This window comes from Puma concolor, chromosome D1, assembly GCF_028749965.1.
Source record: "Puma concolor isolate L17-30 chromosome D1, mPumCon1.1.hap2, whole genome shotgun sequence".
Taxonomy (NCBI): domain Eukaryota; kingdom Metazoa; phylum Chordata; class Mammalia; order Carnivora; family Felidae; genus Puma; species Puma concolor.
This window is the reverse complement of record NC_141676.1, coordinates 6,134,111-6,157,640: the sequence shown is the minus strand read 5'-3', so window position 1 is coordinate 6,157,640 and position 23,530 is coordinate 6,134,111. Positions and strand designations below refer to the sequence as shown.

Here is a 23,530-nt window from a genome sequence, read left to right as displayed (position 1 = left end):
GGGGCACAGAGAGAGGGAGACACAGAATCTGAAGCAGGCTCCAGGCTCTGAGCTGTCAGCACAGAGTCCGACGCGGGGCTCGAACTCACGAACTGTGAGATCATGACCTGAGCTGAAGTCGGAGCCACCCAGGCGCCCCAATTTATTTATTTGTTAAATATTTATGTAGATTCTTTTAGATAGTAAAGTGTTTTAAGATATACTCAAGGTGAGAATCTCTGAGTTTAGGTGCAGCTTCACACATTTTCTGGTCCTGAATACTGTTTTTCCCTTTTTCTTTTTGGGAGCAGTGGTCCAGATAAACCCACTCTTCATTCACCCTTTCAGCCCTCGTTGTGCTTCTAAGTTCTGTGAACATGACACTAGGTAATATCCATAGAATGTTTTGGCCAAAAAATTTTTAGAACTGTGATGTGGATCTTAGTAGTTACACTGTAATTTACCTTGTATGTATTTTTTAGTGGCCTGATACAGATAAAGGTAGATACGAAGGGAGTGATGTTTTCACACTTGATTCCTACCAGAGAAATACCTGTTCCTCTTTTTGTGGACTAACTCTTCCAAATGACAGCTTGCCTCTCAAAACCTTACTGTGAGCAAGATTTCCCCTAGGTCACATTGTGGGTATAATTAGCTTATGACTTGTCCCTGAGGAAATTTAGACTGCTTATTGTGCTTAGACATAAAAAGGTGTTTTTTCTTTACAGTTGTTCTCCAAAATATTTTGTGTGTGTCTTGAGTTTCCTTTCGTTCCTCTTTTCATAGGTGAGATAGAGATTCTTTGTTGCAGTTTCTTTCTTTCTTTCTCTTTCTTTCTTTCTTTCTTTCTTTCTTTCTTTCTTTCTTTCTTTCTTTCTTTCACTACAGAAAACACAAAAGGCTTAGGACATCAATTGTCATTTACTTCTTCCCTCCTCACTGACCTTTTCCTGTCTCCTGTTTAAAAACAACAAATGGCTTCAAGGTTTACAGAGCTGCTTTATTCTTCCGTTTCTTTGTATTACCATACCTCTCAAACCACACTGCACTCTGCTGTTTGTAATTCCACCCATCTTTTGCCACCTTAGTTTCCTCCAGAATGTAACCACTAGTAGTAGTTCAGGGTGATGTTTCAAAGGAAAATCAGCTTATGCCACTCCCTTCTTCATAATCTTCCCAGTTCATTCATTTAGCAAATGCTTATAGACCAGCTGGTGTGTGTCACAAACAGAATCCTTGATTTCATAAAATATACATTCTAGTGGGTGAAGATTAGTGACACTATCAAATAACTGTTCATCATACTTAGAATAAAACCCCTTTTCATGCCTTAGGAAAGACTTTAGGATGTGACCTCTTCCTGTATCTTTGACCTTCTCTTCTGTCATTCTCCACCATGCTCACTTGGCTCTGGGGAAGCTGGGCCTTAGACAAGGTCATCTCTGCCTTTGGGCTTTTGCACTTATACCTGGGATGCCTTGTCCCACATCATCATATGGCTGGCTCCTGGGTATCATTCAGATCTCAGTTAATCCACCACCTTGAAAAGCTTCATAACCTGCCTAGTCATTCTGGGAGTTTATAAATCTTCACAACTAGTTACTATCATCTGAAATAATCTTGTTCATTTATTAGTTACTTTATAGGTGCTCAATAAGTACATTTGTCACATAAACAGTACCTTTTTATTTATAATGTTTATTGAATGAAAATCTGTTATCACAGTTCTTTCATTCAGCAAATACTGAATATTTCTATGTGCCAAGCACTGCTATAGGTGCTGAGGAAGCAGTAGCAAACAAGTTGACAAAATTAACTCTCTCCTAGAGTATACATTGTGGTGGAGGGAGAAAGATAATAAACAAATATATTTATAATAAATAGGTAATGAGTGAGTACCACGATGAAAAATAAAGCATAGTGAGGGAATTGAGAATGTTGGCAGAAGGGCACTTTTGGATAGGGCGGTCAGAGAAGGCCTCTGGGGAAGCCATGTTTTAGCTGATGCCTGAATGAAATAAACCTAACTAATTGAGCATTTACTGTGTGTCACAATAACCATCAGAGGCAGGTACTGAGATCCCTTTCCCAGAAAGGAAAATCAAGGCCCAGTGAGGTGAAGGCATTTTGTAAGGCTACACAGTTTAGAGGTAGGTGGAGCTGGGATTTGTCTCATGATTTATGATTATCTGACACCAGAACGATTTCTCTGTTTAAACTTGGTGTTCCCCGAGCCCTGGCTGGTTCTCATAGTTGACAAATAATATTTAATGTTTATATTTTGTCATATTAGAATTACAGAATGCTGCTCTATTACCAAATCATAGATAGTAAGAAATTTAATACCACAATGGCTATAAGTGCCAGTTCTGGAGCCAGTTAGCCAGGATTTTAATCCCGATTCTATCCTTTACCATTTAGTGATTTGGGCAAATTATTTAACCTCTCTAATGCTTTAATTTTCTCATTTGCAAAATAGGCCTAATGTCCCTACCCCTCATTAATTATGAGGATTAAATGATATTAATACAAGTAAATGCTTACGTAGCACATAGAAAACACCTAAAAATAATAGCTGTTACTACTATTACTATTGCTATCTTTATTGCCAGTCCAGCTTCTCTGGTCTCTCCCCAGTACCCCTCCAAAGTCTGCTTTCTTTCTGCAGTCAGGGCAACTTTGTTGATATTACGATTTCCTCAGTGGGACTATCATAAGGTGTTGGATTCACTTTAGACACAGATCCTGCCAAACCCCAAGCTTAATAGTCTAGAAAGTCAAAACAAAATATTTTGGTTCTCTGAAGCAGTGGCTGGATCAGGATCCTGTTTCTACATCCTGCCAGCTTATATGAACGGAAGAGATGGTGCAGGCCCCGCCTGCAAACCACAACTTTGTTTTGAGCCAATTTGACTTGACAGCTTCCCTATTCTACCTGCTGACTTCTTTAGCTCTGGTTTGGCAGCCAGAAGAGCAACTAAACCGGTTTACAGCTAGTCATTTATTACCAATAAAAGCTAAGTGACTCCTAAGAAAATGAGGATTTAAATGGGGTTGATATTTTTTCTCTTGTCTCTTTAAGCTTTCTTTTTTATGTCTCAAACTATAGAAAAATTCTATTCTACTCTTACAGGAGAAACCTGATAATACATTTAAGGCCTGTCATGAAACATTTGGATGTGTGTGTGTGTGTGTGTGTGTGTGTGTGTGTGTGTGTGTGTATGTGTGTGTAAATTCTCTCCTTTAATAAGTACCAAGACTCGGGGCGCCTGGGTGGCGCAGTCGGTTAAGCGTCTGACTTCAGCCAGGTCACGATCTCGCGGTCCGTGAGTTCGAGCCCCGTGTCAGGCTCTGGGCTGATGGCTCAGAGCCTGGAGCCTGCTTCCGATTCTGTGTCTCCCTCTCTCTCTGCGCCTCCCCCATTCATGCTCTGTCTCTCTCTGTCCCAAAAATAAATAAACGTTGAAAAAAAAAAATAAGTACCAAGACTCTACTGTCTCATTTTAGTTGGAAATCTACAAATATATTAACATGTTTCTGTTCTTCCTTAAGAGTATGTAAAACACAGATTAACTTCTTTTCAAATGTGGATCATCATGATGAATGAGATCCTCATGGTTAACAACAGGGCTTGAGCTGAAGAGTGTAGACTGGTATGTGTTGCATATTTTTAAACTAATGTGTTTGCTTTTTTAGTTTTGTTTTTGTTTTATTTCCCCCATTGCTTCAATATGCCTTCTTTCTGCTTTACTGCTTTGATTAGACCATGGGCTAAAAACCAGACAATCAAACATGTTAGGAGTGAATGGCTCTGTATTATGAAGGCTAAGAGGAATGGACAGTATCATTTGAATACGGGAGATTCACAGCCATTCACAGTCGGAGTGTTTAGGGCTAGAAAGAAACATTTTACCTACTTCTTCGTCTGGGTTGTACTCCAAGGATGGGATTGCTGGTGAGTTAGGGTAGAGGGTTAATCTTCTAAAGTCTTAAGGAGTCAAAAACCCTTTTGAAGATGCAGTTCGAGATACAAGTCAAATTTTGCGTTTGGTTGGAGAATTATGAATTGGTAAGTAAAGCCCTATATCTATTGCTTGGTTAAATTTGTTTTGATTACATCTAGGCAAGTCACTTTTTTTCTCATTTTTTAAAAGTGAATACACTTTTTTTTTTTTTTTTTGCCTTGCTGATTTGTTATGAAGAGAAACAAAATGTTTGTAAAATGTTTGAGCATTTATATTCATAGAAATCATACCATCTTTGGGTAATGTCAGTGAAACTATGAATTTGATGGTATAATATTTGTTGACCTGTGATAGACTGTGATAGATACATTAGTCATTTTTTACATTTTCTTCACAAGTAGGTTTTTTTATTTTTTTTATTTTTATTTAAAAAAAATTTTTTTTAACATTTATTTATTTGAGAGACAGAGCATGAACGGAGGGGGGGGGGGTCAGAGAGAGAGGGAGACACAGAATCTGAAACAGGCTCCAGGCTCTGAGATGTCAGCACTGAGCCCGACATGGGGCTCGAACTCACCGACCGTGAGATCATGACCTGAGCCGAAGTCGGATGCTTAACCGACTGAGCCACCCAGGCACCCCTACAAGTAGGTTTTTTAAAAGTGTGTTTATTTATTTATTTAATTCGTTATTGAGAGAGAGAGAGAGAGAAAAGGCCTCCGTGCTGTCAGCACAGCCTGACACAGGCCTTGAACTCCTGAACCATGAAATCATGACCTAAGCTGAAGTCAAGAGTTGGATGCTTAACTGAGTGAGCCACCCAGATGCCCCACAAGTAGGTTTTTGTTTGTTTGTTTTGTTTTATTGTTTAATAAAATTGTCTCCTCAAAACTTAAGTATGTGGAAAGTAGTCTACAGAATTTGTTGTCTCTGCCATACACCATTTTTGCTGTGGATGAAAATGAATAAGCAACTCTGGAAACCAAGGTCCTTTGGGAACATAAAAACTCTTGTAGCTATTAATGGATTTAATTGTATTTCCTCTCTGTCACCAAAATGTGCAATAAATTGTTTATGCCCTTGTCTTTAATGGGGAGAAGTGTTCATTAACTGTATGTAATTATCATTATTGCTTTGTTTTTATTACTTGTAGATAATCCCCTCTATCTTTCCTTTAAAAAAACTTATAAAAAAGGATAGCTATAATACTATTAAATATTACCCATTAATCTTTTTGGTGAGCTTTTTCTCTCCATGGAGAAAAAGGAAATTATCATTTCATTGTGGGGGTGAATTTGGGCTTGAAATGGGACATGATCTCCTAAACTAAGATTTGTCATAAAATTAGTTTGGCATGCTTTGGACTTAGGCCAAGTGATATGTTTACTTAAGTTCAGCAAGGGCCTCGTTCTCAGGCAGCCTCACTGATGAATGAATGCATGTCTCAGTTGGTGAGGCTTCATCTTTTTTGAGTCCATTTAAGATAACATTTTTAGAAAAATGTTTGGAATGATGGCTCTCTTTGGGTTTTGTTTTGTTTTGCTTTGCTTTGTTTTGTTTGATGCTCATTCAGGTATTTCCTCCTATTCTTATCACTGTAGGAAAGTCAGCAAATTGCTATAATCTGTTTAAAACCATATGCCAAAAATGTTTTTGACTTTAGAATTTGGTTTCTTATTTGGCTTTACTTCATCATGTGGATTTGGATAAGTCTCTTTAACTCTTCCTCTACCTAATAGTCATTTAGTCAGCAAATAACTGTCGAGTATACATCATATGCTGGTCACTATTTCAGACAGGAGAGAACAGTTAATAAAAGAGACACAATCTCAGCTCTTGTGGGGGTTACCTTCTAGGTGGGCAACAGACCATAAGCAGATGAATGAGCAAATGATAGGGTATGTCTGGTGGGGAAAAGTAAGGTAGGAAAGGGGGTTAAATGGGGCAGAGAGAGAGATAGTTTTAAATAAGGTGTTCTACAAGATCTCAGAGAGGGGGAACAGTCCTTGTGGAGCACACATTTAAGCAAGCCAGTAGAGGGGACAGCAAGAACTGGTAGGTTCCAGAAACATCCAAGAGGCCAGTGCGCTTGAGCCAAATGAATGAGGAGTGAGTAAGCAAAGGGGACCCAGATCTTATAGACCATTATAAGACTTAGCTTTGACTTTGAGTGAGATGGGAAGCCATTAGAGGTTTTGAGCCACGGAAGAGGCATGATAATGACTTTCATATTAAAATACCCACTGACCACTGTGTATAGAATAGCCTATAAAGAAGGGTAGGGTGAAAGCAGGGAGTCTAGGTAGAGGTGTTGTGATGATGTCGTGGGAGCTAATATTGGCTTGGAACAGGTTGGTAGAGGTGGAGGAAAAGAGAATTCATCAGATTCTAGGTATATTTTCAAGCCTAAAGGATTTGTTTATGGGTTGGATTTGGGGTATGATGGAGCAAAAGGATTCAAAGATGACTTGAAAATTTCATTAACTTCCTTGTGTTGGTTTTCTGATTTTTATAAAAAAATTTACTATTATTGTCACCACTTTATCTTGCTTAAGTGACATTATATAAGAACGAGATCTGTATAGGGGCACCTGGGTGGCGTAATCGGTTAAGCGTCCGACTTCAGCCAGGTCACGATCTCGCGGTCCGTGAGTTCGAGCCCCGCGTCAGGCTCTGGGCTGATGGCTCGGAGCCTGGAGCCTGTTTCCGATTCTGTGTCTCCCTCTCTCTCTGCCCCTCTCCCGTTCATGCTCTGTCTCTCTCTGTCCCAAAAATAAATAAACGTTGAAAAAAAAATTTAAAAAACCAAACATATTTAAAAAAAAAAAAAAAGAATGAGGTCTGTATAACTGAACTCGTCAAGGTTCTTTTTTTTTTTTTTTAATTTTTTTTTTTCAACGTTTATTTATTTTTGGGACAGAGAGAGACAGAGCATGAATGGGGGAGGGGCAGAGAGAGAGGGAGACACAGAATCGGAAACAGGCTCCAGGCTCTGAGCCATCAGCCCAGAGCCTGACGCGGGGCTCGAACTCACGGACCGCGAGATCGTGACCTGGCTGAAGTCGGACGCTTAACCGACTGCGCCACCCAGGCGCCCCTCGTCAAGGTTCTTGAGGGAGTTTGTTTCTACTTTTTTTTAAATTATTTTTTTAATGTTTTATTTATTCTTGAGAGAGAGAGAGAGAGACAGAGCATGAGTGAGGGAGGGACAGGGAGAGAGCAGGACACAGAATCCGAAGCAGGCTCCAGTCTCTGAGCTATCAGCAGAGCCCAATGTGGGGCTCAAACCCACAAGCGGTGAGATCATGACCTGAGACAAAGTGGGACGCTCAACCAGCCGAGTCACCCAGGCGCCCCTGTTTCTACTTTTGCCATTTGCAATTAATTGGGAATAAATTTCCTTGGGAATTTACTGGGAGATGGAATAATCGATAGACTGGCAACTGATTGTGTTAATAAGTTAGATTAATTTCTTTTAGTGCTTAGGCCATCATGAAGCTATGATGGAGCAGCTGAGTCTCAACATCCCTGATTTTTCTGCTGTCATGCTTGCTTGATCTGGTATCTCCTCTGTGATCCTTATTTATTTGATGGGTTTTAATGAGGGAGATCTGTTGCAGAAGCTATTGATACCTATAGCACATGTTCTTTGTCACTAACCCAGTGAAACTGAAAAGTCAAAAATATGTTTTTGTTTTTTGTTTTTTGTTTTTTTTAATGAGTAATGTCCAGCAGCAGACATCCTGTCTGTGCTTCCTGGGAGCTGCTCTGTAAGGAGGAATCCTGCTGCAGAATGATCTAATTTGTATAATCTTGAAGGTGGAGCTATTTTTAAAAGAGAACAGGAAAATAATGGAGTCCTTTGCTTGTGAATGCCAAACTGGATCTTACTGATTTAAAAGGAAAGAAGCTTAGTTAGATCTTGTAGTTTGAACTCTTATTTCCCTTTTATTCTGTTTACCATGTCTAGATCAAATTTATGATAGATATATTTAGGTAACTGCTTTTGGAGTGGCACCTGGGCACCCCCTTTTTTTTTTTTTTGACATTTTAGGTAAGTATATTACTTAACTTGTGATTTGGATAATGTGAGTCACGTACAAGAGCAGATATTAAACTCAGGAATTAGAACTTATGGCCCTTTTTCTATCCTGAAATGAAATTCCCGGATAATAAAGCTTACCAACATGTCTACGATATCTTAACTGAAATATGAAGGAAAGATAAAAGGAAGGCTCTTTGTAATACAATCTGTATTTCTATATGTGAATTCTCAGAAGACATTTGTAAATGGCATGGCACGTCAGAAACCATAGCTGTCAGGTGCTTGCAGGTACACATAGTTTTTCCTCTGTAAATATGACACCTATAAATAGAGACTGATACAGGTATATTGCGTGGGTGACTCAGATAATATGTGGCAATGCCATTGGTGATATGATTTTCTAGAATTCTGAATAAATCTTCATAAAGTTCTGAACAGAACAATATACAGCCCTTCCTGTATACACGTAGTAGTTACATTCCTGGAAAGTTCCTTATATATTAAATGATGAAAAAACTGAAATTTCTGTGCAAAATCTATTTAGATACAGACTTAGGTCATTATAAGATAATTATTTACATATATGTACATATATGTCTGGTGGGACCAAAGGCAAATTTATTATGAATCTAATGAAGCTTAAGCTTTAAGGCTTTTCGTGTGCACAGGTTACCTCATGGCCCTATACCAAATTACAAAAAAATACAACCTTTTATTGAAGTATAATCTATACTTAGAAAAGTATACATAATAAGTACAGTTAATGAATTTTTACACACTGGACATACCCACATAATTAGCATCCACATCGGGAAACAGAACATTGCCAACAACCCAAAACATTGCCTTGCCCGCTTCTAATCACTACCTCTCCCCCTACCAAAAATGACAAGTATCCTAGCTTATAGCAGTGTAGGGCAAGTTTTGCCTGCCTTTGTACTTCACATGTGTACACTCTTGTATCTGACTTTGTTCAACATGATGTTTGTGTGATTCATCCACATTGTTGCATGTAGTTGCAGTTCATGTATTCTTGTTGTGTAGTGTTCCCTGTGTGAATATATCACAGGTTATTTAACCATTCTGTGGTAATGGTCATGGAAAATTTCCAGTTTGAGGTGATGATGTATGGATAGTGCTGCTGTGAACATGCTTGTACATGTTTATTGGTTGATATAAGCACTCTCATATATTTCATTTCCTTTCCTTTGAGTATATAAGCAGGAGTGGAATTGCCAGATCATGGGGTATGTGTATGCTCGGCTTAGCAATATGAGAGTTCCAGTTGTACCACATCTCCACCAAAAGATGGTATTCTTTGTCTTTTTTGTTTTAATCCTTCTGGTTAGGGGTAAAATGGTTTCTCCAGTGTTTTTAATTTGCATTTCCCTCAAGATGTTGAATACTTTTTCATAAGCTTATTAGCTATCTGGATATTCTCTTTTATGAATTGTCTATTCAGGTTGTTTGCCCATTTTGCTATTGGGTTGTCTCTGTATCTTATTGACTTACGGTTCTTTTTCTTACAAATATCTGCTTATACCCCCATGGATTGCCTATTTATTTATTTAGCCTTTTTACTCTTTTAATGGTGTCTTTCACTTAATTTTTTTTCCACTTCATTTTTTTTAATGTTTATTTATTTTGAGAGAGAGAGAGAGAGGGAGGGAGAGAGAGAGAGAAGGAGAGCATGAACAGGGGAGGGGCAGAGAGAGATGGAGAGAGAATCCCAAGCAGGCTCCATGCTGTCAGTGCAGAGCCTGATGTGGGGTTTGATCTCACAAACTGTGAGACCGTGTTCTGAGCCAAAATCAAGTTAGACACTTAACCAACTGGGCCACCCAGACGCATTTTCACTTCATTTTTTTTAAGTAGGTGCCACACCCGGTGTGGAACCCAATGCATGGCTTGAACTCACGACCCTGAGATCAAGACCTGAGCTGAAATCAAGAGTTGGATGCTTAACTGACTGAGCCACCCAGGCACCCCAGTGGTGTCTTTTGATGAACAGAAATTATTAATCTTAATTTAGTCCAATTTATCAATTTTCCCATTTACATTTAGTGCCTTTTATGTCCTCTTTAAGAAATCTTAGCCTACCTCAGTATCATGAAGGTGTTCACTGATGCTTTCTTTTAAAAGCTGTATTTTACTTTTTACAGTTCAATTTACAGTCCATATGGAAATGATATTTGTGTGTGGTGTGAGTAAGGGTTAAGATATATTTTCCTCCACACGGATATTCAGTTAACCCTGCAACATTTATTTAAAAAAATTTTTTTTAAATGTTTATTTGAGAGAGACCAGAGACAGAGCGTGAATGTAGGAGGGGCAGAGAGAGGGGACACAGAATCTGAAGCAGGCTCCAGGCCCTGAGTTGTCAGCACAGAGCCCAGAGCGGGACTCGAACTCATGAACTGTGAGACCATGACCTGAGCCGAAGTCAAATGTTCAACTGACTGAGCCACCCAGGCGCCCCTGAATCATTTATTTTTTTATGACTTTTTAAAAATGTTTATTTATCTTGAGAAAGAGATAAGTAAAGACTGAGCAGGGGAAGGGCAGAGAGAGAGGGAGACAGGGAATCCCAAGTAGGCTCCGCACTGTCCGTATGGAGCCCAATGCAGGGCTCAAGCTCACGAACCATGAGATCATCACCTACATTGAAATCAAGAGTTGCATGCTTAACTGAATGAGCCACCCAGGCACCCCCACCCTCCCTGCATCATTTATTTAAAAAGATTATCTTTTTTCCACTGCTCTGCATCGTAAATCACATGATGTTTTACATGTGGGTCTATTTTAGACTTTCTGTTTTGTATATTGGTGAGTCTGTCCATGCTTACACTAATGTTCCATGTCTCTATTACTATATCTTTATAATAGGCCTGTTACCTGGTGGTATAAGTTTTCCAGCTGTGTGTTCATGATTGCCTTGACTAGTCTTTGCTCTGTTGCATTTCCTTAGAAATTTTAGACCCAGCTTTTCAATTTCCTTTGTTTTTGAGAATTGTATTAGGATTGCTCTGAATCTGTGGATTAATTTGGAGAGAGTTGAAATCCTTAAAATATTGAGTCTTTCAATTAATGGATATATGTCCCTCCATTTACTTAGATCGTCTTTAATTGATTCTGCACTTATTTGTGTAGAAATATTGTACATCTTTCTTTAGATGTAGTCCTACATATTTGGTATTTTAAAATTCTAGACCTAATTTTGTAATTGTGAACTTGTATGCTTTTTCTTATACAGGACCCTTCAAATGAAATAAGCTTTAGGCCCTCTGAAACCTGGTTCTCCCTTTAGGTGGAATGCTTTCACTTACATGAATGTTGGAAGCATGTAGAAGGTAGTCATATCTTAGTTGTGCAAGACTCACAGGGATTACGGGTTGTAGGATGTCTGGCATTCTTGGTTTTTCCACCATTAAATGTCAGTAAAGTTCCCAATCATTGTGACAATCCAGAAAGCACCTTAGAGGCATTACTACCGTCATTACTATATTAAGACTCACTTAAAAATTTTTTTTTGATGTTTATTTACTTTTGAGAGAGACAGAGTGCAAGTGGACGAGGGCAGGGAGAAAGGGAGATACAGAATCCGAAGTAGGCTCCAGGCTCTAAGCTGTCTGCACAGAGCGTGATGTGGGGCTCAAACTCCTAAACCATGAGATCATGACCTGAGCCTAAGTCAGATGCTTATTTATTAAGACTCACTTATTAAAACATTTTGTGTTTATTACAGTTATCATAGCCCATAAATGTAAGTGTGCTTGAATGTCCTCAAATATGTTGACCTTTTGTTTGTTTAGGAAGAGACCTAAGCGAACAGTTTCTTTTCTTTTCTTTTTTTAAATATTTATTTATTTTGGAGACAGTACAAGTAGGGGAGGGGCAAAGAGAGGGGGAAAGAGGATCCAAAGTGGGCTCTATGCTGACAGGCTGTCAGCACAGAGACCAACGCGGGGCTTGAACTCAGGAACTGTGAGATCATGACTTGAGCCAAAGTCAGATATTTACTGGCTGAGCCATCCAGGTGCCCCAAGCCAGTAGTTTCAAATGTTGCCATCTATAATCTAGACTTTAAAAATTAGCAAATGATTCATCTTCACAAACTTCTGTTTGCATAAATATACTGGTAGAGTGGATTGAACACTGGCTGTGGAGCCAGAAGAATTAAGTCTTCCTTTAATGAAAACTCTGTGATTTGGGATTAAGTTACCTTTTAATCTTCAATCTTCTCATTAGAATGGAAAGAAATAAAATAACTGCCTAGCTGACTATTCAAGATTGTTGGGAAGAACAGATGAGACAGTTTGTCTTAGAGTACAATAGAAATGCCATTGATGTTGATTTGTGAGTTTGGGACAGTTAGCACAGTCACCAAGGTGAAGCCTCTTAAATAGGCTGGATCTGCTCCACTGGGGTTCTTCTCGCATGGTCACTATAGCAATAAGTTGGTGGAAAGTGGTGTCTGTTTTCTAAAAGCTTGTGTGTTTATAGGAAGGTAAAAAGATCACTACTCTGTTGTGATTCCTGTATCTTAATTTTGGTTTTCAGAATGAAAGTAGGCAAACCACTCACTTTCCATTTCCTTCATGATCTTACTGCTTAGAAATGCTTTGAAGATTATGGTAAAATCAACGCAAGTTTTATGTTCCTCAGTGAAAGTTTCCATGTGAATATAGGTGATACATTATTATAATTAAATCCTTATTCATATTAATTCACTATATGGTTTTCTAGCCAGTGGATTGAGAAATGCCTGGCCTACTACTGAATAAAAAGGTGATAAGACCTTGAAATGTAGTTGTGAGAGAGGAAGGATACTGTCTCTGCGATTTTAATATGGAATATACATAATACTCAAATGATACTGAATTTCAGTATGTTTCCCCCATGGTTAATATTCTCTCTAGACTGCAGCTGCTGCTGCTGCTGCTGCTGCTTCTTCTTCTTCTTCTTCTTTTAAATGTTTATTTATTTTTGAGAGAGAGAAAGAGTGCCGGGGGGGGCGGTGCAGAGAGGGGCAGAGAGAGGGAGACAATCTGAAGCAGGCTCCAGGCTCTGTGCTGTCAGCATGTGGGGCTCGAACCCACAAATTGTTGAGATCATGACCTGTGCCAAAGTCGGACACTTAACAGACTGAGCCACCCAGGTGCCCCTAGACTTCTTATACAGTTAGATGCTTCTTTTAGTTGTGTTTTGGTTTCATTTGAGTGTCAGTACTTGATTATTTTCCTGTTTTGTTATATTTTATTTTATTTTGTTTTATTTTAGTTTAGTTTAGTTTAGTTTAGATATTTTGAGAGAGACAGACACAGATCAAGTGGTGGAGAGACAGAGAGAGAGGGAGAGTGAGGATCCCAAGCAGGCTTCATGCTGCCGATGCAGAGCCTGATGTGGTGGGGTTTGAACTCGCGAAACCACAACATCATGACCTCAGCTGAAGCCAAGAGTTGGATGCCTAACCGATAGAGCCACCCAGATACCCCTTCCTACCTGGTTTTATTAATTTTTTTAAGTTTATTTATTTTGAGAGAGAGAGAGAATGTGTGCACACACGTGCATGTATGTGAGAGGGGCAGGAAGAGAGGGAGAGACAGAATTCCAAGGAGGCTCCATGATGTCAGCTGTGAGATCAAGACCTAAGCCGAAATCAAGAGTCAGATGCTTAACTGAGTGAGCCATCCAGGCACCCCAGCCTGGTTTTATATTTTAATAGTCCACTTCCCCCTAATAGTTTTTTTTCCTTATTGTATTTATTTTTAATCAGTGTTATACATATATTTTGGAGAGTCAGGTAGTTCTACAAGGCTTGTTTCTGAGACAGTCTTTTTTTATGGTGAATTCCATATGTGGAAGATTGCCACCATCACCACATTCTCCCAATAAAAGTGTAATTTTGGTTTTTATTATTATGACAATAGAAAGGCAAGTCACTGTTCAGTCATGTAGTAAACTGTGATTTTCCTTTCCTGGCCAACTTTTAATTTTTCCTAACATTAATAATTGTTTTTTTTTAGTTTTGTTTAATAATAGCTAACATTGAGTGCCTGATATATACTAGGTGCTGTTCTAATTGCTGTGTGTGTGTTAACTCATTTAATTATCAAATAGGTAGAGAGGTTAGGTAACTTGCCCAAGAAAGTAACATAGCCAGAGTCTAAACCTTGGCAGTGTAGCCTCAGAATCTGTTCTTTTAATTACCATGCTAAACTCTCTTTTCTATTAATATGTACATGAGTATTTCTTTTTTAGAAGTAAATTTAAGTGCAGTAAAATGCACAGATCTTGAGTTTATAGCTTGGTGAGTTTTGACAAATATATACATTTATGTAATCAATACTTGAATCAATATATGGAACATACTGATTACTTGCAGTCAGTCCCTACCTCTCATAGACAGTAACTGTTCTGGTTTATATCACCAGAGATTAATTGGTATGTTCTTGAACCTCATATAAATGGAATCATATACAGTAGGATGTGTTCTTGTGTTGACCTTCTTTTGTCAGATTCATCCATGTCGTGTGTGTTAGTAGTTCATTCTTTTTTATTGCCAAGTAGTATTTCATTGAAAAAGAGACTACAATTTGTTTATATGTTTTTCTGTTGATGGACACAGAGGTTGTTTACAGTTTTTGGCTTTTATGAATAAAACTGCTATGAGTTTTCTTGTACAAGTCTTTATATGGGCATATATTTTCATTTCTTTGTGGGTAGATATGTAGGAGTAAAATGGTAGGTCTCAGTGTAGCTATTTGTTTAACTTTATAAGAAACTGCCATTTTACCAAAAGTGATTGTGTTAGTTTACATTCCTACTTGGTGTGGCAGACAGATTCTAAGGTGGCCCCCATGCCCCGTCTCTTGGCATTTATGCCTAATGTAATTCCCTCCCCTTGAATATGGGTGGGACTTGTTCCTTCCTAATAGGCTATGACAAGAGTGACAAGATATACATCGTTATGTGTATGTGATGATGTTACATCAGATTGTAATGGCTATATTGTGAGGACACTCTCTCCTTGCCAGCTTTGAAGAAGCAAGTTGCCATGTTGTGAGCTACCTATGGAGAGGGCCGTATGGCAGGGAGCTGAGGGTAGCTTCCAGTTCACAGTCAGCAAAAACGCATGGTCCTCAGTCCAGTAGCCCACAAAGAACTGAATGCTGCCAATATCCATGTGAGCTTGGAAACTTAAGCCTCTCTTGAGACCATAGCCCCAGCCAACAGCTTGGTTGAAATCTTATTGAGGACCCACTTAAACTATGCTTGGACTTCTAACCCATTGAAACTGTGAGATAATAAATGCCTGTTGTTTTAAACTGCTAAGTTCGTGGCACTGTTATTACACAGCAGTAGATAACTAAGACTAGTAATGTATGAAAGCTCCCATTGCTCCACATCCCTACTAGCATTTAGTTTGTCAGTCTTTAAAAAATTTTTTTAAAAATATTTATTTATTTTTGAGAGACAGAACACGAGCACGGGAGGGGCGGAGAGAGACGGAGACACAGAATCAGAAGCAGACTTCAGACTCTGAGCTGTCAGCACAGAACCTGACGTGGGGCTCGAACTCACGAACCGTGAGATCATGACCTGAGCCCAAGTCGGTGCTCAATGACTGAGCCACCCGGGCACCCCAAGTTTTGTCAGTCTTTTTAATTAGCCACGGTCATGGGTGCGAAATGGTAACTCCCTCTCATTTAATTTGCATTTCTTTTTTTTATTTTTAAGTTTTTTGTTTTTAAATTAATTTTTTTTTTTATTTTTTTTTCAACATTTATTTATTTTTGGGACAGAGAGAGACAGAGCATGAATGGGGGAGGGGCAGAGAGAGAGGGAGACACAGAATCGGAAACAGGCTCCAGGCTCTGAGCCATCAGCCCAGAGCCTGACGCGGGGCTCGAACTCACGGACCGCGAGATCGTGACCTGGCTGAAGTCGGACGCTTAACCGACTGCGCCACCCAGGCGCCCCTAAGTTTTTTGTTTTTAGAGAGAGAACACATGCATGAGCAGGGAAGGGGCAGAGAGAGAGGGAGAAAGAGAGAGAATCCCAAGCAGACTCTGCACTGTCATCATGGAACCTAATACAGGGCTTGAACTCCCAAACTGCGAGATCATGAGCTGAACCAAAACCAAGAGTTGGATTCTTAACCGACTGAGCCACCCAGGCACCCCTAATTTGCCTTTCTTTAATATGACAGTGAGTACCTACTGACTGGCCATTTGGATAGATACCTTTTCTGTGAAAAATCTGTTTAAATCTTCCCTGTTTTATAAATTGGCATGTTTGTCTTTTAATAATTTATTTGTAGCAGTTATTTATATCTTACAGATCAGGTCCTTTCAGATACGTGTGTGTATATGTGAGTGTGTGTGCATGCATGTGTGTGCATCTGATATACACAGGTATATCTCAGAGATATTGTGGATTTAGTTCCAGACCACCCCACTGATACAAATATTGCAAGAAAGGGAGTCAAATGAATTTTTTGGTTTCCCAATAGATGTTAAAGTTGTGTTCATAGTCTATTAAGTGTGCAATACCATTATGTCTAAAAAACAACGTAAATACCTCGATTTAGAAATACTTTATTGCTGGGCGCCTTGAGTGGCTCAGTCAGGTTAAGTGTCTGACTTTAGATTTTGGCTCAGGTCGTGATCTCACAGTTTGTGAGAATGTGTTGGGCTCTGTGCTGACAGTGAAGAGCCTGCTTGGGATTCTCTTTACCTCTCTCTCTGCCCCTCCCCTGCTCAAGAGCGCGCGTGCACGTGCACTCCTTCTCTGTCTCAAAATAAATAAACATTAAAAAAAAAACTTTATTGCTAAAAAAATGCTAACCATTACCTGAGCTTTTAGCAAGTCATAATCACTGATTACAGATCACCATAACAAATATAATAATAACAAAAGAGCTTGAAATATTGAGAGACTTACCAAAACGTGACAGAGACAGAAAGTGAGCAAGTACATTTGGAAAATGGTATGGACAGACTTGGTTGACACTGGGTTGTTACAAACCTTACATTCGTAAAAAATATTTTATCTGTGAAGCGCAGTAAAATGAAATATACTTGTACTATTTTCTTCCAGTCTGTGATTGGGAGGAACTTCCACATTCCTCTCACTTCAGCCAGATTCCCAAACTGTTAATATTTTACCATATTTACTCTATTAGACTATCTTTCTCTAAATTGGTTTTTCTGAGCCATTTGAGAACAAGTTTCGTATGTGTTGTCCTGTGATTCCATACTATTTCTGTGTGTATTTTCTGTGTGTATTCCTGTGTTGAAGCCAAGTTTCGTATGTGTTGTCCTGTGATTCCATACTATTTCTGTGTGTATTTTCCCCAGTCAAGGGCACTCCTAATTAACTACTACATATCTAAGTCAGATAATTAACATCGATAAAAACCTACTCCTTTAGCAACAGGCCCGGTTCACATTTTGCCAGCTGCCCCAACAATGTTTCCTTTTCCATTTTGGTCCAGGATCCCAGTGCAGAACATGCAGTGGACTTCATTGTCATGTACTCCATGTCCTTCAGCCTGCAGTAACCCCTTAGTCTTTTACTGTCATTTTTGTCCTCAACAGTCCTATATTCAGGAGGATGATCTGCAAGCTGAATCCATTAATATTTCCTCATGACCAGACTCAGGTCATGATTTCTTGGCAAAAATATCATAGAAATGATGTGTAATATTCTCAGTACTTCATATCAAGGGACACACGATATTAAGCAATCCCATTACCAGTGATGTTAACCTTGATCATCTGGTCATGTTGGTGGCTGCCAGTTATCTCTGCTTTTCTTCACTGTAAAGTCATTGTTTTTCTTTTTATAACTGACAAGTATTTTATGTGTAGACAGTTTGAGATTATGCCAGTATATTATTCCTCATCAGATTCAAGCTACCAGCATTACTGTCCTCCCTAAATCAGCAGCCATGATATGTTTGCCAAGTGATGATTTTTGTTTGTTTCCATTATGCCTTCTGCATTTATAAATTGGCCTTCTGCTGTAAAGATGAGCTTTCTCATTCCTTCCCTCCCCACCTTTCTTTCAGTATGGACTCAGATTTATGATTTATTCATTGAGTTGTAATTTGTTAGTATTATTATTTATTTTGATGCTCAGATTACTCCAGTTTTGGTCAGCCGGAGCCCTTTCAAGCTGTTTCCCTTTTATATGTCCTTATCATTCTTTGAGCACTTCTAGATTTCTAGAACAACAGGATGTTCCAGGGTCATCTTGTATTTTCCCTGCCCTATCCCTGGAATCAGCCATTTCTCTAAGGAGTCCAGGTTCTTTTCATGGAGGATGGTATTTAGAAACCAACATTTGAGGGTTTGTTGTGCTCAGTGCTTTAGGATGTCATTGCTTTTAGGTGCTCTTTGCAGACAGAGCCCAGAAATATAGGTATGTATGTACAGCTCGCTCTCTCCCTCTCTCTCTCATTTCTTTCTTTATCTATTTCTGTATATATCTTTAAAAGCCTTGCATTCAAACTAATATCTTATTTACTTGTTTGTTTAATTAGAGAGAGAGCATGTGCAGAGGAGGAAAGGGGGGAGAGGGAGAGAGAAAGAGAATCTTAAGCAGGCTCCCCACTCAACATGGAGCCCAATGTGGGGCTCAATCCCACGACCCTGGGATCACAACCTGAGCCGAAATCAAGAGTTGGATGCTCAACTGACTGAGCCACCAGATGCCTGTCAAGCTCATATCTTTAATTTCAATATAATACCTTGGGTTTCTCTCTAGCCTTACCACTTTTCATGTTTGTAAGTACCTTTTTTCAAGAATGAGAAATCTGGCTTTCATTAGTCTCAGAATATTTATTTATTTGCTCAATTCATTAACTTATTTGCTTATTGTAACTGACCTCCCAACCACCCTGGCCTTCTCCATTTGCCATGTATGTACCCCACTTGAGTACCTTGTGTCCTTGAACACTAGCAGACAGAAGCAGGAAAACAGAGAAATGGTAAACTTCTTAACATGACTCCTAGGACAAAGAGGTGGAAAGTGAGAAGCAACCTAGTTTACTCTGTAAAATCTTAAATAGTATTTGTTCCTGTTATCTATTGTTATGTAAAAAAGCCACTCCAAAACTTAGTCACTTGAAATATGGACAATGTTATTTTGCACACAAATCTGCAGTTTAGGCAGAGCTTGGCAAGAATTCTCTGCTCCATTCAAGGAGCAGAATGGCTCAAAGGCTGGATGGGAGCTGGAATCATATGTGGGCTCTTTCACTGCCATGTCTGGTGGCTAATGCTAGCTTGTTGGCTGGGACCTCAGCCAGGGCTGTGGCTAGAACATCTATAGGTGGCCTTCCATGTGGCTTTTTTCTTCTTACATCATAGTGGCTGGGTTCCAAGGGCACACATTACAGAAGAGAGCCAGGTGGAAGCCTTGTTGCCTTTTCTTACTTAGCCTATGAAGTCACACAGTATCATTTTCACTGCATTCTGTTCCTTAGAAGTAAGTGCCTAAGCCCAGCCCCATATTTAAGGGGAGAGGAATTTGTTTCTACTTTTTCTTTCTTTCTTTTAATAAAAAAAATTTTTTTTTTGAGAGAGAGAGAGGGCTCAAGTGAGCGAGGAGCAGAGAGAGAATCCCAGGAGGGGCAGAGAGAGAGAGTGGAGAGAGAGAGAAGTGGGGCTTATCTGACTCAGGGCTTGAGTTCACCTGATGTGAGATCTGAACTCACAAACTGTGAGATCATGATCTGAGCCCAAGTCAGATGTTTAATGACTGAGCCACCCAGGTGCCCCTGTTTCTACCTTTTCATGAGAGGACTGTCAAATAATTTGTAGACTTTATTTTTTTTAAGATTTTTGTAATTTTAAGTAATCTCTACATTCAACATGGGGCTTGAACTCACAACTCTGAGATCAGGAGTTGCATGCTCTACCGACTAAGCCAGCCAGGTGCCCTGTAGACATGTTTTAAAATCAGCATCATATATTTTTCTGAATGAATAGAAGGTCCTTTCATTTGTACATTTGAATTTGTTTAATACTTTTTGTTTAAAACTTTAAAAAATAAATATATATATTTTTACACAGATACATAAAAGGGATCATGTTTTCTATATATATTGTTTAGTGAAGTCTGTTGTTTTCTCTTTTGCTTGCCTCATTTCCCCCTTCTCTTTATTTTCTCATTTTGAATTATCTCCCTACCATGTAACTCATATCTTCATCCTTCTATATATTTTTTTCTTATATAATATAAAAATGTATATACACATCATATAGTGGATTGGGGATATTGTTTTAAAAATAGCATCATATTGGGGAGCCTGGGTGGCTCAGTCAGTTAAGTGTCCGACTTTGGCTTAGGTCACGATCTTATGGTTCGTAAGTTTGAGCCCCATTGGGCTCGCTGTTGTCAGCACAGAGCCCGGTTTGGATCCTCTGTCCTCCTCTCTCTCTGCCCCTCCCCCCACTGGGGGTGCGTGTGCATGCGCATGCACTTGCTCTCAAAAATAAACATTAAAAAATAGAATCATAGGGGCACCTGGATGGCTCAGTCGGTTAAGCATCTGTCTTCAGCTCAGGTCATGATGTCATGGTTCGTGGGTTCAAGCCCTGCGTCAGCTCTCTGCTGTCAGCACAGAGTCTGCTTTGGATTCTCCATCTCCCTCTCTCTGCCTCTCCTCCGCCTCGCACATGCTCGCTCTTGCTCTCTCTGTCAAAAATAAATAAACATTAAAAAATAGAATTATATTAAAATTGATTTTTGCATCTTGCTTTTCTTACTGAACACCTTGTAAAAATGCCTGTAAGTCAAGAGATTTTGTTCTACTCTTCTTTTTAATAGCTGTGCACATATTCTGTTTTCTGATTTGGTTATTTAATTATGAAGGGATAAAGATTAGACTCAGAGAATAGGAACAAGAATAGGAATGGAGAGGGACAAGTTTTAAAGAAAAAGTGGTCAGGAATGAGGAAGAGAGAGGAGTACTCAATATTTCTGGAGTCTTAATTTTTTTTTTAATGTTTTTATTTGTTTTTGAGACAGAGACAGAGCATGAGCAGGGGAGGGGCAGAGAGAGAGGGAGACACAGAATCGGAAGCAGGTTCCAGGCTCTGAGCTGTCAGCACAGAGCCCGACACGGGGCTCAAACTCACAAACTGCGAGATCATGACCTGAGCCGAAGTCGGCTGCTTCACCGACTGAGCCACCCAGGCGCTCTAATATTCCTGGAGTCTTAAAGCAGATGTGCCATCAAAGGAGACAAGGAGGGGAAAAATGGTAATGGGAAGGTGCATTGATGGCTTTTTTTTTTTTTTTTTTTTTTTTTTGGAAATAAGTGTTTTTGCATATAGTAAAATTGCCTATCAGGAAATTGGAGACACTTGGAGACATGGTAAGCACATGAGTCCATGGGCAGGATTGGAACTTATAGGCAAAGCTATGGGATAGATGATCACTTGAAAGAGTGTGGTGTCTTGCTCATTGTTTGCTATTTGTGGTAGACCCAGCAAATGAGATTTCTTCATTCCAGGCCAGGATCCTGGGTATTCACATTTTATCCATTAAGTTTTGTTTTTTTTTAAAGCTGGCCATCTTTCAGAAGCAGAGTTTTTATTTTCATTTTATATAATGTGGGTTGAGAGAACCTTTTGCTAAATATAGCAGTGTGTATTTGCTAGTCTTTCAGAGGCACTTAGGACATTTAAAATCTGAAGCCAGAGCTACCTGATTGGAACTTCTTTAATCTCTTTCACATCAAACCAACCTAGGTTCTTTGTGATAATTAGCATCATTGAATGGCTGAAGGAAGATTTTTTTCTCTCTTATGTTAGAGAGAGGATTTGCAGTATAGCTAAGTAATGGATGCATAATGAATAGGACAGACACATGATTCCACTGAAACTCTTGACCTGATAACCACTCTGATTTCATTGGGATGATGATGATGATGATGATGATGATGATGATGATGATGATTCAAAATACTAGTGGTGTTGAGGCGCCTGGGTGGCTCAGTCGGTTAAACATCTGACTTTGGCTCAGGTCATGATCTCATGGCTTGTGAGTTCAAGCCCCCCGTCGGGGTCTGTGCTGACAGCTCAGAGCCTGGAGCCTCTTCAGATTCTGTGTCTTTCTCTCTCTCTCTCTGCCCCTCGCCCGCTCATACTCTGTCTCTCAAAAATAAAGAAATATTAAAAAAAATTTTTTTAATAAAAAAAAAAAGAAAATACTAGTGGTGTTGAAGTCAGTAGTAGAGAATAATAATGCCATCTCCTTTTTAGGAACAAAAATCGTTCCCTCCCTGCCCTCTCCCCAGGCTCCAGGAATGTTGAAGGGAGTGATTGCAATTTTCTACTTGTAGTTTGGATGACTAAAGTTCAAAGCTACGGATAGCCCAAGAGCTCTACGTAAATGATTCAGTAGATATGATAAAAGTTTTTCACATTGAATTTTGATCCGGAGTGTAAGGTGCTCCTGCTATTGTTTTTCTTTCTGGTCTCTTTGATTTTGGTCTTTTTTCAGATAAACTTCAGCAGACAATAAAAGATCTCAATTATATGTAAAACATGTTGGGAAAGTTACAAAGATGAATGTGATATGAACCTGTCCTTAAAGAATTCACTGTGTTGGTATAAACAGCAAATAGGAGTACAAAGCAGATTGAAAGAAGTAATAAATGGAGGTACATGCTCATGTAGTACAGGAAAAAAGACATTACTTCCTCTGTAGAATCTGGCATTTGAACTGGAATTTTTTCAACTTTCTTTCATGGAAAATTTTAAAAATAGAGAAAAATAGAGAAAATGTGCAGTGAATCCCTATGAACTCAATACTCAGCTTCATTAACAGCTCAAGGTTGTTTCATCTGTATCCCCACTCCCTTCCCCCAGATTCACCCCTAGATTATTTTGAATTTTTTTAATGTTTATTTTTGAGAGAGAGTGAGAGAGAGAAAGAGAGCATGCGTGTGCGCACAGTGCCTGTGAGCAAGTTGGGGAGGGGCGGAGAGAGAGAGAAAGACACAGAATCCAAAGCAGGCTCCAGGCTCTGAGCTGTCAGCACAGAGCCCAGTGCAGGGCTTGAACTCACAAAGGGCAAGATCATGACCTGAGCAGAAGTTGGAGGCTTAACTGACTGAGCCACCCTGGCGCCCCACCCCCCATTATTTTGGAGCAAATCTCAGATATCACAGCATTTCTTCTATAACAATTTTTATATATATCTCTAAAAGGCAACAACACTTTTTTTTTTTCCCTAAAAATGTTTATTTAGTTTTGAGAGAGAGAGAGCGGGGATAGAGGGTCTAAAACAGGTTCTGTGCTGACAACAGAGAGCCTGACGTGGGGCTTGAACTCCCTAACCGAGAGATTGTGTCCTGAGCCTAAGTGGATGCTTAACTGACAGAGCCACCCAGGTGTCCCAAGACAGGGACACATTTATTTATTTGTTTGTTTGTTTATTTAAAATGTTTTTGTTTATTTTTGAGACAGGTGGGGGAGGGAGAGGGTGGGGGAGGGGTAGAGAGAGAGAGGGAGACAGAATC

At 39.3% G+C, this 23,530-nt stretch overlaps 1 protein-coding gene across 2 annotated transcripts in view; it reads left to right on the top strand.

Annotated features, from left to right (window-relative positions):
• Nucleotides 1-23,530, top strand: part of PACS1 (phosphofurin acidic cluster sorting protein 1) — a 155,645-nt gene that overhangs the window by 8,440 nt on the left and 123,675 nt on the right. Inside the window, exon 1 of one of the 2 annotated variants that reach the window (XM_086676846.1) lies at nt 3,471-4,048. The exons of the other annotated variant lie outside the window; for it this stretch is intronic. Coding sequence (XP_086532972.1) covers nt 4,041-4,048 — 8 coding nt within the window. The 5' untranslated portion in view covers nt 3,471-4,040. Of the gene's footprint in view, nt 1-3,470; nt 4,049-23,530 lie in introns of those variants that run through there. 2 annotated transcript variants of the gene reach the window in all.